Source organism: Sceloporus occidentalis, unplaced genomic scaffold (assembly GCF_023333645.1).
Source record: "Sceloporus occidentalis isolate IW3139 unplaced genomic scaffold, rSceOcc1.0.p SCAF_1, whole genome shotgun sequence".
Lineage (NCBI taxonomy): Eukaryota > Metazoa > Chordata > Lepidosauria > Squamata > Phrynosomatidae > Sceloporus > Sceloporus occidentalis.
In genome coordinates this window covers 10,444,729-10,458,241 of record NW_028316981.1, presented here as the reverse complement: position 1 = coordinate 10,458,241, position 13,513 = coordinate 10,444,729, and the positions used below count along the sequence as shown (strand labels likewise).

At 42.1% G+C, this 13,513-nt stretch overlaps 1 protein-coding gene across 2 annotated transcripts; it reads left to right on the top strand.

Annotated features, from left to right (window-relative positions):
- Window positions 1-2,785: 2,785 nt before the first annotated feature.
- Window positions 2,786-10,587, top strand: LOC149320692 (uncharacterized). 2 transcript variants are annotated; one of them, XM_089503912.1, is made up of 4 exons: window positions 2,786-2,824; window positions 3,870-4,765; window positions 6,132-6,243; window positions 7,410-10,587. In XM_089503912.1, the coding sequence occupies exons 2-4, from the start codon at window positions 3,992-3,994 to the stop codon at window positions 8,681-8,683; spliced, it is 2,160 nt and encodes a 719-aa protein (XP_089360038.1). In that variant the 5' UTR covers window positions 2,786-2,824; window positions 3,870-3,991; the 3' UTR covers window positions 8,684-10,587. The 2 variants fall into 2 exon arrangements, with proteins under 2 accessions (XP_089360038.1, XP_089360032.1); XM_089503906.1 differs by lacking the exon at window positions 2,786-2,824 and adding an exon at window positions 3,010-3,627.
- Window positions 10,588-13,513: the final 2,926 nt, after the last annotated feature.

Below are 13,513 nucleotides of genomic sequence, written 5' to 3'. Positions count from 1 at the left end.
AAATTCCCACTGAGCTGTGAATCTCACTAGATGAATCAATCACAGACCAGGCACACACTCTCAGCTTCGCCTTCCTCAGGTTTTGGGCTCAGGTAAATTGAGTTCAAGAGGTGCATCTACATTATCGAAATAATGTAGTTTAACACCGCTTTAACTGCCATGGCTCTATCCTATAGAACCTTAGGATTTGTAGTCTTATTGTTTATTTATTTGTGGTATTTATACCCTGTTCTTTAGCCCTGGCCAGTTTGAGACCACTTTAACTGCCCTGGCCCAGTGCTTTGTACCCTGGGGTTTGTAGTTAATGGTGGCACCAGCACTCTTAGGCAGAGAAGGTTGTAAATGCAGTGTAAAACTAGACATCCCAGGATTCCATAGTCTTCTCTGCCAAAGAATCCTGGGATCTGTAGTTTTGTGAGGCACCAGTGCTCTTTGGCAGAGAAGCCTTAAAGACCTTGTAAAATTAAACAAAAATCTAGGATTTCATAGGATGGAGGAGCTGTAGCACTTAATATTCTCCCTGGCAGGAGGCTGCAAAAGTAGGCTGCATCTGCACTGCAGAATTAATACGGTTTGACACCGCTTTAACTGCCACTGGAATTGAGGGATTTGTAGGTGGGTGAGAGATATTTAGCCTTCCCTGTCAGAGAGCTCTGGAGCCACAACAAACTGCATCCCATTCCATCACATGGAGCCATGGCAGCTAAAGCAGCATGAAACTGCATTAACCCTGCAGTGCAGATGCAGTCTTTTTGAATAAAGTCACATTGAAAATTCAGCAGGTTTCACTGCAGAGCAGATCTGCAGTGCAAAAATTGAATTCTTCCTCTTTAATAACTACAAACCAATACCTTCATTGGCTGAATAATTGAATAATTCTAAATAACTAAAATGCCTCCAAACCTGTCACTTACCCTCATAAGAATCCCTCTTGCAAGCAACCCCTTCTTTGGACTAGTCCCATGCCACTGATCTATTAAATATATGTTTAAAAAGCTGTTTCCGGGGGAATGGATCAGAACCGGAAGGGGTTTTGCTAAAATATAATTTAAATTGAACAATTTCCACCCCAACTCTATGATTCCTAAGAAATCCAGGCTCTTGTTTTGTTCTGGAAGGGGTTTCTTCCACCAAAAATGCCTGCAAAGCTATGCAAAACCTGTTTGCTTTTGCTTTGCTATTTCTTTATTTTTAAAGAATAAAATGTTTTTAAATAAAGATCCTCTGTTTTGTTTTATTTATTTATTTTTTGCACGTGGGAGGTTATTTTGGATCTGCAAGGGCTTCTGGGAAATGTAGTTGCAAGCCAAAATAAAAAAAGATTTATTATTTTTCTTGAGAAAACTTGGGTTTTAAAATTGCAAAGGGAAATAGTAGATATATTAAGTTTATTCTTCCAGTTCTTACCCTCTGATAAATATTATTTTCAGGGAATTATTCTAATCAGAGTAGTATAAGATGTATTATTATTATTATTATTATTATTATTTATTATTTTAAGGAGCCATCTATTTGTTATAATATTATTAATTATAATAATATTATATATATTATATAATTATCATAATATAGTATAATTATATATTTAAATAATTATAGATATTAAAGAATCATTTTATAATTATTATAATATTATATATATAATATACAATATATTATAATATATATATAGTATATATATATATATATATATATTATAATATTGTAATATAATATAATATAGCATATATAATAGTATAGTATAATATACTATAAATAATTAATTAGAATATTATAATCAGTTTTAAAAGATTAAATATTGTAATAGTATAATTAATATAGTATAATATATAATAAAATTGATTACAATATTCTAATTAATTAAACTATTTATACTATATTATACTATACTATTATAGATACTATATTATATTATAAATATAGCATATATAATAGTATAGTATAATATAGTATAAATAATTTAATTAATTGGAATATTGGAATATGTTTTAAAGGATTAAATATTGTAATAGTATAATTAATATAGTATAACAGTATAACATAATATGGTATATATATAATGTGATATAATATAATATAGTATAATATAAATAGTATAAATAATTAAAATATTGTAATCAGTTTTAAAGGATTAAATACTGTAATAGTTTAATCAATATACTATAATAGTACAATACAATATAGTATATAGTTAAAATATAATATATATAATAGTATAGTATCATATTATATAAATAGTATAATTAATTAGAATATTGCAATCAGTTTTAAGGGATCACTTTTGTATGTTTTAACTGCACTGCTCTTTTAAGACTGTGAGCTGCTCTGAGGCTGCATCCACACTGCAGGAAATAATCCAGTTTGACACCGTTTTAACTGCCCTGGCAGAATGCTAGGGGATCTTGGGATTTGCAGTTTGCTATGGCACCAGAGTTTTCTGACAGGAAGGCTCACAAAAGTACAATTCATAGAGTCCAATAGCATTGAGAGTCATGGGCATTGGGTATCAAACTGGATTAATTCTGCAGTGCAGATGAAAACCTAGTCCAAGAGTAAGAAGAATGGCATTGCTTTCACAGTGAAGAGAATTTTGGACTTCAGCTCCCAGAGGCCTCAGCCATGTCGGCCAATAGCCTGGGATTCTGGGAGTTGAAGTCCAAAAGCCCTGAAAAGCGTCTACTTTGGGGACCACTGGGTCAAGGCGATAGAGTTTCCCTGAGAAACGTCTTCCTAGAGGGGCCAATACACGCCGGCGGCCATCTTGTTGCGGAGGGGAGGGGGAGGCGCTCCTTCCGGTTGGAATGTTCAGCTGCTGCTCCGCATGGTAAGAGTCAGACACGCAAGATGAACGTGGGAATGCGCCGTACACGCGTGTTCGGAGTTGCGGCCTGTCTCAAAGGGGCCTTTGCAACAAAAGGGAGCCAGGGATGAAACTGGCGCAAGGCAGAAACCAGTGAAGCCCCCTTTCACCCCCAGGTTGCATTCACACTGCAGGAATAATCCGGTTTGGGACCGCTTTAGCTGCCCTGGCTGAATGCTAGAGAATCCCGGGAATTGTAGTTTATTGTGGCACCAGAGCTCTTTCTGACAGAGAAGGCTCAGCGACTCACAAAACTACAAATGCCAGGATTCCATAGCATTGATCCAGGGCAGTTAAAGAGGTCTCAAACTGGATTAATTCTGCAGTGCAGATGCACCCAAGGAGCCATCTAATCCAACCCCATTCTGCCATGCAGGAACTCCCAATCAAAGCATCCCTGACAGATGGCCATCCAGCCTCTGTTTAACCACCTCCAAAGAAGGAGACTCCACCACTCTCTGAGGGAGTGCCTTCCACTGTCAGACAGCTCTTGCCCTCAGGAAGTTCCTTCTAATGTTGAGCTGGAATCTCTTTTCCTGTACTTTGCATCCATTGCCCCATGTCTAATCCTCTGGAGCAGCAGAAAACAAGCTTGCTCCATCCTCATTATGGCATCCATTCATATATTGAAACAGGGCTATCATGTCACCTCTCAACCATCTCTTCTCGAGGCTAAACATACCCAGCTCCTACGTCTCTCCTCACAGGGCTTTGTGGTTTCTAGACCTTTCACCATTTTGGACACCCTTCTCTGGAGACCTTCCAAGGTTGTCCACATCCTTCTTGAATTCTGGGGGTTACTTTGGAGAGGTTTGGGAAACTCTGGGAAGAAGTAGAGGAAACAAATGGCCGCATTTTCAGGCATTTTGAGTAGCTTTTGGCCAGTTGGGACAAAACAAAATGGCCCCAATTTAAGACATGGCGGGTGATGGGGGAGCTTTACAAGGGGCTGAAATGAGGCCAGTCCTGGTCTTTCTCATCTCAACCACTTCCATTTCTTTTTCTTTAGGAAGAAGCCACCTAGAATGTTATTGACTCTTCTTTGTAGCTACGTCTTGGCTGGGGATTCTCCGTAGTCCGAGGAGAGACCCCAGGACGCTAGCCTGGGGGAACGGATTTGCCTGGCACAAAATGGCTGCTGAGCAGGGAGTGTCGTCGAATATTAGTGCTGTGGTTCAGGTCAAGCTAGAACAGGGAGTGCCGCTGAAGGTCAAAACTGAGGAGACCGCCGGCCCCACAGTGGAGGAAGAAGGGGCGAATGGCCCCCGTGCTCCTCTGGCTGGGCACATGGGTGGCTTTCTGGCAAACACCTCCGACACACAAGGGAAACATGAGTTGGATCATGGGCTCACGTATGGAGAGACGCATTGGCGGGAATTTCCAAAGACGGAGGACTGTCTGAGCTGGGCCCCAGATGCAGTGGGTGCCTCTCACCAGATTGGGGCCCAGAACTCTCCAGCGTCCTTCAAAATCAAGGCAGAAGGTAGCCAGTGCTCCACAGAAGAGCGGGAGACTGAAACCCAATTGGGTTTCTCTGGAGAACCCCAAGAGGCGTCCAGAACCCTGAATTTGCCAGAACAGTCGCACGAAGAGGTCCCGGCAGAGGATGCTGTAGTCTTGGAGATCCAGCGCCAGAACTTCCGGCAGTTCCGCTATCAGGAGGCCGAGGGTCCCCAAGAGGTCTGCAGCCGCCTCTGGTTCCTTTGCTGCCGGTGGCTGAAGCCCGAAAGGCACACCAAGGAACAGATCCTGGAACTGGTGATTCTGGAGCAGTTTCTGGCCATCTTGCCTCCAGAGATCCAGAACTGGGTCATGGAGGGTTGCCCAAAGAGCTGTGCCCAGGCGGTGGCCCTGGCGGAGGGGTTCCAGACGAAGAAGCGGAATCCTGAGAAGCCAGAAGCACAGGTAAGGATGAAGCCCTCTCACAATCAATCCAAAGTGGCTGCTGTAAGCACATGTGCTTAGAGATGAACCCCGTTTAGGGCTGTAGTTGCACTGCAGAAATAATGCAGTTTGATACTGCTTTAACTGTGATGGCTCAGTGCTGTGGAATCCAGGATTTGTTGTTTGCTATGGCATCACAGCTCTCTGACAAGGAAGGCCAATTATCTCAGAAAATTACAAATCCCAGAAGTCCATAGCATTGAGCTATGCCAGTTAAAGTGATGTCAAACCACAATAATGCTGCAGTACTGACGCAGCCTAGGATTTCTAAACCAGAACTATCCCAGGTTCTGAAATGTCCAGACCATAACTTGAGACTAGAGACAGTTCCTTATATGCTGTGGTGATGCTATATGAAGAGCTTCCACAAAGACATTAAACATGATACGTTAAGCATCAACCACTCTTGTGTGATGTGCATCATTCAGATGAAAAAACACAGAGTGGCAAATGAGGAATATATACAGTTGACCCTCCACGTCTGCGGCTTTGACTTTAGCGGATTTGATTATTTGCAGATTAGATTAATATGTTCTCTCTAGGAATCTCTTAAATCCTCCAGCACAACTCTGCTAGCTATTGACCATAGAGTTATGCTGGAGAACCTAGAAGTTCCTAAAGAAAACACTTCTCTAGGCCTTTGTAGGTCCTCCAGCATGATTCTATGGCCAGCGTCTGCCAGATGTTGACCACAGAGTTGCGCTGAAGGACCTAGAGATTCCTAGGGAGGTAAAATTTAATTTGCAAAAACAAACACACATAAAAAATTGTAGCCATGGGTGCAAATATGGTGCTGGTCCCTGGCACAACTGTCAGTCCCTTACATGATGATGATGATGATGATGATGATGATGATGATGATGATGATGATGATTGTTATTGTATTTATATCCCACCTTTTTCCAAGTTTGGGACTCAAGGCAGTTTACAACCGATGAAAAAAGAAAACAGTTAAAATTCACAAAATGGCAAAGTTAAAAAGCAGTTAAATGTATAAAAACATTAAAACCTGTTAAAACATAAACAAAAACACATCAGCACAACAAAAATAAATAGAAAACCCAGCACATTGTACAAGGGCCATCCCGCCAAAACAGTCAAAAAGCCTGTCGAAATAGATGCACCTTTACCTGTTTGTTCTGGGTCTGAATCTCTGTTAGCATGAGATGAAAGTTTGGGAATAAAACTCTTGGAATTCCTTAGCTAGCAGTCCAAAATTTCAGATGACCCTTTAAAAGAGGTTGGGCATTGGCTTTGAGTCCAGCCATGACCGGACCTCTTCAGTTCCATCCCTCTGTACTAAATGAGATCTTGGTTTTTATTTCAGGTGCCAGTTGAAGAGACAGCCTTGAATTTCCCTGGGGCCAAAGAGATTCTGTTGGACTGCAAGCAAAATCAGATATTCCAGGAGAGTAATGCTGCCATTGCCAGTTCTCCCAGTAAGATTAACAAGTGTTCTCAGTGATTATTTTATTTTTTTTGTGTGTGTATTTTCTTTGAAATGGAGTGTGTGATAGATAGACTCACCACAATTTCATTATTTGTTTATTGAATTTTATGTCCTGCCACTCTCCTTGGATGGGACCCATAGTTATCCAATGTTATTTTAATTTGTTTGAATGTTAATATGTATTAATATGTATTATGTTTAATTAAAAGCTTAATAATAATAATAATAATAATAATAATAATAATAATGGTTTACAGAAATATAAAACAAGATAAAGCAGTTTGACACCACTTTAACTGCCAGGACTCAGTTCTATGGAATTTGGGGATTTGTCGTTTTTTGAGATATTTTCCCTGTCAGAGAGCTCTGGTGCCCCACCAAACTACAAATCCCAGGATTCCATAGCATCAAACCATGGAGATTAAAGCAGTGTCAGGCGCCTTCATTTCTATAGTATGGCAGCAGCCCTAGGTTCAAATTATATTTTATAAAAGTTAAAAAATAATTAAAGAACTGTATTATTTTTTTAATGGTTAAAACATAGAATCATAGAATCATAGAGTTGGAAGAGACCACAAGGGCCATCCAGTCCAACCTCCTGCCATGCAGGAAATCACAATCAAAGCATCCCTGACAGATGACCATCCAGCCTCTGCTTGAAGACCTCCAAGGAAGGAGACTCCACTACACTCCGAGGAAGTGTGTTCCTGCTGAAAGAGAGAAAGGAGTGCAGGGAGGAGTCAAAGTGGACTTCATACGGAAGGGAATTTAGCTCTAGTCTAATACATCAGCTAGAACCCTTTAGGTGATGTACACAAGCATAAATACCATTAAAGAAGCAGTTTTCCTTCTAGGAGGTAAAGCAGGTTGCTATCCTGGCCATGATTGTGCAAGTGGGGATTGCTTGTCATGTTGCACAAAGGTAAGATTTCGTACAGTGCCTGTGTAGCATAATCCACTGTATATGTAGCTGCTGAGTAGGATCTCTGCTTGTAAAGTGTTACACCACTTTGACTCTTACCTAAACAAACATATTTCCATGGACAGTCCCACCTAGAATACATGGCAATCTAAACTTGAATATACCATAGCATGTGGCGAGATCAGGCCAAAAAAAAAAAAATTTAATATTTTCCTCCTTATTCTCCTATGTAGGTGAAGATCTTGTGTGTACAAGTGAAAAAGGCCAACCTGAAGGACTTGAAGAAGGAAAAGGAGCACCAAATAGTGTAAAGATGTGCAATCCAGAAGAGGTGCGTTCACAATGTTCTGCGGCAGAAGACCTTTCCAGGGACTGGCAGGGATCCAAGGAACTTCCAAAAAGTTCATCTGAGGAGAAGATAGGAATATCCTTTCCTTGTGAAGGTAACAAGGCCATCAGTGAAACCACAAGCCAACAGAGAATCCAAACGGTGAAAAGTGACAGTACTGCCGGAATTGATGATAGCAGTTTACCAGAGAACTCAGAGATCATTGAATTTCAGGTGACCCACACTGGCAGCATGCCCTATAAATGCTTGGACTGTGGGAAGAGTTTCAATTACAGCACCAGCCTTGTCAGACATCAGAGAGTCCACACAGGTGAGAAGCCGTACAAATGCTTGGACTGTGGCAAATGTTTCTGCCAAAGTTCAGGCCTCACAATTCATCAGAGAATCCACGCTGGGGAGAAAGCCTATCAGTGCCTGGACTGTGGGAAAAGTTTCCGGGTGAAGTCTCACTTAATCAGGCACTCCATCATCCATAAGGGTGAGAAGCCTTACAAATGCGCAGAATGTGGCGTCGGCTTCTGTGAAAGGTCGGAGCTTCGAATCCATCAGAGGATCCACACAGGAGAGAAACCGTACAACTGTGCTGACTGTGGGAAAAACTTTTGCAGGAAGGCTGACCTCACGCTTCATCAGAGAATCCACACGGGAGAGATGCCATACACATGCTTGGAATGTGGCAAAGGCTTCCGTTGGAGCTCAAACCTCATTACGCATCAGAAAACCCACACGGGGATAAAACCTTTTGAGTGTGATGAATGTGGGAAGAGCTACTACTCCAACATGAGCCTTGTCAGACATCAAAGAGTCCACACGGGGGGTACCCCCTATATATGCTCTGACTGTGGGAAAAGCTTCTGTGATAGCACCAGCCTTACCAGGCATCAGAAAATCCACACTGGGGAGAAGCCGTACGTCTGTATGGATTGTGGGAAAAGTTTCAACCGGAACTCAAATCTCATTTCACACCAGAGAACCCACACAGGAGCCAAGCCGTTCCTGTGCACAGACTGCGGGAAAAACTTCAGATCCAAATCGGAACTTCACAGGCATTACACGGTCCATGTGGGAGAGAAAGGTGAAAAGATCTTGACTGGTGGTGAACTAGAGGCATCTGCCCATGTGAAAATGGACAGCAAACTGGAAGTTAGAAATGAATAGTGAGAGAAGGGAGGACATGAATCAGCTCTAGGCACACAACAAAGTAGAACAGCACAGATCAAAGCAGTGTTGAACATTTTCCTTTCTCTTCCCTGGTTTTGTTCAGGGAAAATCATTGTTAAAAAGCTACTTTCAAGCCAGTGTATTGTGTGTTTATGAGATCAAGTGTTTGTGATCCTTGCATGATTTGAAATGTGAACAATACTCTATGGCCAGCTTTCTGTTCTTTCAAACCATCACTCGCACAGTGGACCTTTTGGACACAGTGGCACGCTGGACCTGCTTGCAGAAATGAAAGTCCTGTGTTCCTTTTCATCCCATGGGAAGCAGGATGGGATCCTGTATTACCCTATTGATGGGGCTTTCTCTCTGGTGGTGTTTGATACAATTCCAGTGTGTGTGTGTTGTGTGTGTTTTGTTTTGTTTTTAAGACACTAACCTTTGTAAGACCCCCCTTTTTTATTGTAGGGAAGAAGACATTTTTCTATAAGGCACTTGAATGAAATTCTATTTCTGGGCCTGGAATGTGCCTAGTTTGGTTGCTTCTGTACTTGGTCCCATTCACACTGCTATAGTTATAGTGCTATGATTCCATTTTAAGTGCCGTGGCTGCATGCTATGGAATCTTAGGATTTCTGGGGAGAGGTATCTAGAGTTCTCAGCCAGAGAGCTCTAGTGCCTCACCAAATTATAAATCCCAGGATTGGACAGTATATTGTCATTACTGGTTTATTTATTTCTTCATTGATTTAATTTATATCCTGCCTTTCTTCTTATACAGTGGAGCCTTGCCTTATGTGGGGGATCCATTCCAGAACCCCCCCCCCCCACGTAAGGCAAATAACACATATGCTCAAGCCCCATTCAGTATAATGAGGCTTGTGCTCATTGTGGGGTGGCGCACTTGCGCCACGGACACATACGCCATTCATTTCATTGCCACGCAGCTTCCGCATAAACCGGAAGCCACATATGGTGTGCCCATGTATGGAGCGGGCGCACTGTATAGGATGCAAGGCGGCAAGGTGAAGTGGAATTATAGCACTATAATTGTGTGTTGGGAAAGGGCTCTTGGGTTGGTTGTTTCTACACCTTGGACCATTTCACACTGTACATTTGCAGCACTATGATTCTACTTTAACTGCCAGGGCTACATCATGTGGAAACCTGGGTGAAGCACTAGAGCTCTCTTGCTGAGAATTCTATAATACCCCTCCCTAAAGTGCCAATCCCAGGATTTCCAAGGATATTACTGTGGCAATTAAAGAGGAATCATAGCACTAGTGTGAAAGAGCCCCTGAACATGGGAACTTAGGGTGCATCTACACTGTAGAAATAATCTAGTTTGATGCCACTTTAATTGCCATAGCTCCATCCTACAGGTTCCTAGGGTTTGTAATTTGGTGAAGCACCAGCACTCTTTGGCAGAGAAGGCTAAAGACCTTGTAAAACTACAGATCCAAGGATTCCCTATGCCATATTTATGTCATAAGATGGAGTTCCAGCACCATAGGATTGCATTATTTCTACAGTGTAGGTGCACCCTCAGCCTTTAGTTATCCATGGTGGGCAATCTGTGGTCTTCCCAATGCGGTTATGGACTCTATTTCCTATTATCCATGCCCATTGTTCATGCTGGCTGGGGCTGATGGAAGTTGGAATCCAACAGCATCTGGAGGAGCACAGCTTCTCACCCAGGACTTAATAAAAAAAAAATAACATTTCAAAGGAAGCATTTCAAAGATCTTTAATAATAATGGTTTGTTTTAATATCGACCTTTCTTTCCTCTTTGTTCTGCTAGGTCAATGTCTCCTAACAATATTCTGTAGGAATTACACCCCAAGAACACTTTAGTCTTTGCATCCAAAGCATTAAAGAATGCTAACTTGATAATACATCTGGCATGATGGTCCCTAGATGTTTTGAACACATAATTCAGTAAAGTTTACTGAAGAACTCTTCCTAGTGTGAGTCTCCCCATTTTCTGGGTCACAACTTCCTAAATACTCCATTTTTATTGCCAAATGAAGTCTAGAGTGACAGATAGAATAATAGTGTTATATTTTCAGGCAGGATTTATATTTTGCTGTAAGTCAAGTTATATTGGGGGTTCGGAGACCACACTGTTTTCGTAGGAGACCTTAGAATCCGCACTTCATGTTGTAGCCTCCCCACAACCCTCCCCCAAAAATGTTTTGCTCACCAAATGTCCTATAGGCATTGGGGGTATTTCTGCCACATTTTTGAGCTGTTTTAGGTCCAGGAGAGACCTTTTTTAAAAAAAACAAGAAGAGTAAACCTATTAGAGAGCGGGGTGTGTTTGGCCTGGAGAAAAATGAGTGGGAACGTGACTGTTGTTGTGTGCCTTCATGTCATTTCCAACCTATGGCGACTGTAAGGGTTTTCTTGGCAAGTTTCTTCATAGGGGGTTTGCTATTGGCCTTCCCTGGAAGCTGAGAGAATGTGACTTGGCCAAGGTCACCCAGTGGGTTACATGGCTGAGCCGAGAGTTTAACCCTGGTCACCAGAGTCTTAGTCCAATGCTCAAACCACTACACTACGCTGGCTCCCAAGGACGTGATAGCTATCTTTAAATATTTGAAGGGATGCCATGTAGAGGATGGAGAGGCCTTGAGCCTAAAGTTGGTAGCATTTGGGATTGCACTTGGAGCCCCCTTCTCTGATGGGTGCCGCCACCACTTCTGTGCTGCCCAGGGAACTGGCTCACCCTCCCTGCCTTTTTTTCCTGCCCCAAGTCAAAGTGTCTATGTCAATTCTAGTAACAAATGTGGGTGGTCTGGAGAAGAGAAGGTTAAGAGGTGGTATGAGAGCCATGTTTGAGTCATAGAATTATATTATTATTATTATTATTATTATTATTATTATTATTATTAACTTTATTTATGAAGTGCCGTAAATCTACACGGCGCTGTACAAAACCAAGTAAAATCAAGAATATAAAAGCCTGCCTATGGCATACAATCTAAAATGATAGAATCATAAAGTTGGAAGAAACCCCAAGGGTCATCCAGTCCAACCCCATTCTGCCATGCAGGAACTCACAATCAAAACACCCCCAATAGATGCCCATCCAGGCTCTGTTTAAAAACCTCCAAAGGAAGAGACTACTACTCTGTAAGGGAATGTATTCCACTGATGAACAGTTCTTGGATCCATTGCTCCATGTCCTATTCTCTGGAGCAGCAGAAAACAAGCTTGCTCCCTCCTCAGTATCACATCCCTTCAAATACTTAAACAGGGCTATCATATCACCTCTTAACTGTCTCTTCTTTAGGCTAAACATACCAGTTCTCTAAGACTCTCCTCATAAGGCATGGTTTGAACAGAATGTTTGAAGAGATGTGAGATCCCTTCAGAGGATGGAGCCAGCTTGTTCAACCTCTGATTCCAGCTGTCCCAAGTCAAGCTATATAGTATTATATATTATATTATTATTATAATTTGTATTCCAATGTGAAGTTGAAGGCTTTCATGGCTAGCATCCATAATTTTTTGTTGGTTTTGTGGCCATGTTCTAGAAGAGTTTATTCCTGATGTTTCACCTGAATCTGTGGCTGGCATCTTCTGAGAATTTATATTCCGCTTTTCTCCCAGAATTGGGACCCAGAGCAGCTTATAGTCTAAAAATACAGTACAATTAAAATGTACAAAAATGACAATTAAAATGGAATTAAACTATTTCAATATTAAAATAGATCATTTGTTTAAAATAGAATACAGGCCCAGTACAGACTGCTGCTTTGCGGTGGCTTGAGCCAAGAATAGGGCTCGGGACAGTGGAGTGTCTGCATGCTCCTGAGCCCTACAGCGTGCCGCTGGTGCCATCATGGCTTGCCCCCATTCACACAGGCCCACCATGATGATGTACGCGTGGCACAGTGTCTAAACGCTGTGCCGCATATATGTCATCAGTGGGCATGAGGGCACCAATGGTGCCTGGCATGTGCCCTAAAAAGCATAGCATAAGAGTTCCACAGACAGAGCTGTGCTGTTGCCCCCTTGCTCGCCACCACCCAAGAGTCTCTTTTTTGCTGCCGAATGATCATTCTGTGGCTGATAGAGAGGGGTAGTTTGAAATCAAAGAATCATCTGGCTATGCCCCATAGCAGATGCAGAGTAGTGACAGCATCTCCAAAGTCTCAGATGCCATCCGTCTATGTCTGGCTGTGGAACATCTCTAATCTCCTGTGTTCTCCATCAGCCACAGAAAGTCTGTCCAGGGGTACTGTAGCAACAAAACCATGGTCTGGGGGTTGGATTAGCTTCTACAGAGGGTGGAAGAGGATGCCAACCTTGCCAACAACCAAACAATGACACAGGGAGGCATGAGGTGGACTTTGACCTATGTAAGTCACTAATGGGACGCTGGCTCCCCAACGTAAGACTTGGGAGAGCCTATCTGCAGCCCTGCTACCATCAACATAGTATTTTGCCTTGTGAGGAACACAAAGTCCCACCAGTGCAAAACTGTACAGTGGGCCTTTGGTATCACTAGAGTTTGGTCCCAGGACCACCTGCAGGTGCCAAAATCCGTAGATGCTAAAGTCCCATTGTAAACACTGGGATAATAAAATGGTGTCTCTTATATAAAATGGCAAAGTGAAAGTTTGATGTGAAATCAAAGGCTTTTGCAGCTGGCATGCATAGGTTCTGGAAGAGTTTATTCCTGACATTTCACTACGTGTGCAAGCAAAACATCAGGCTTCCATTGTGTGGTGCCTTGTCTTCCTTTGGTCACCCTGCACTTAAACCTGTATCAAACTGTGCTATTTCTACAGTGTAGGTGTACCTCTACCTCCTTCTTTGTG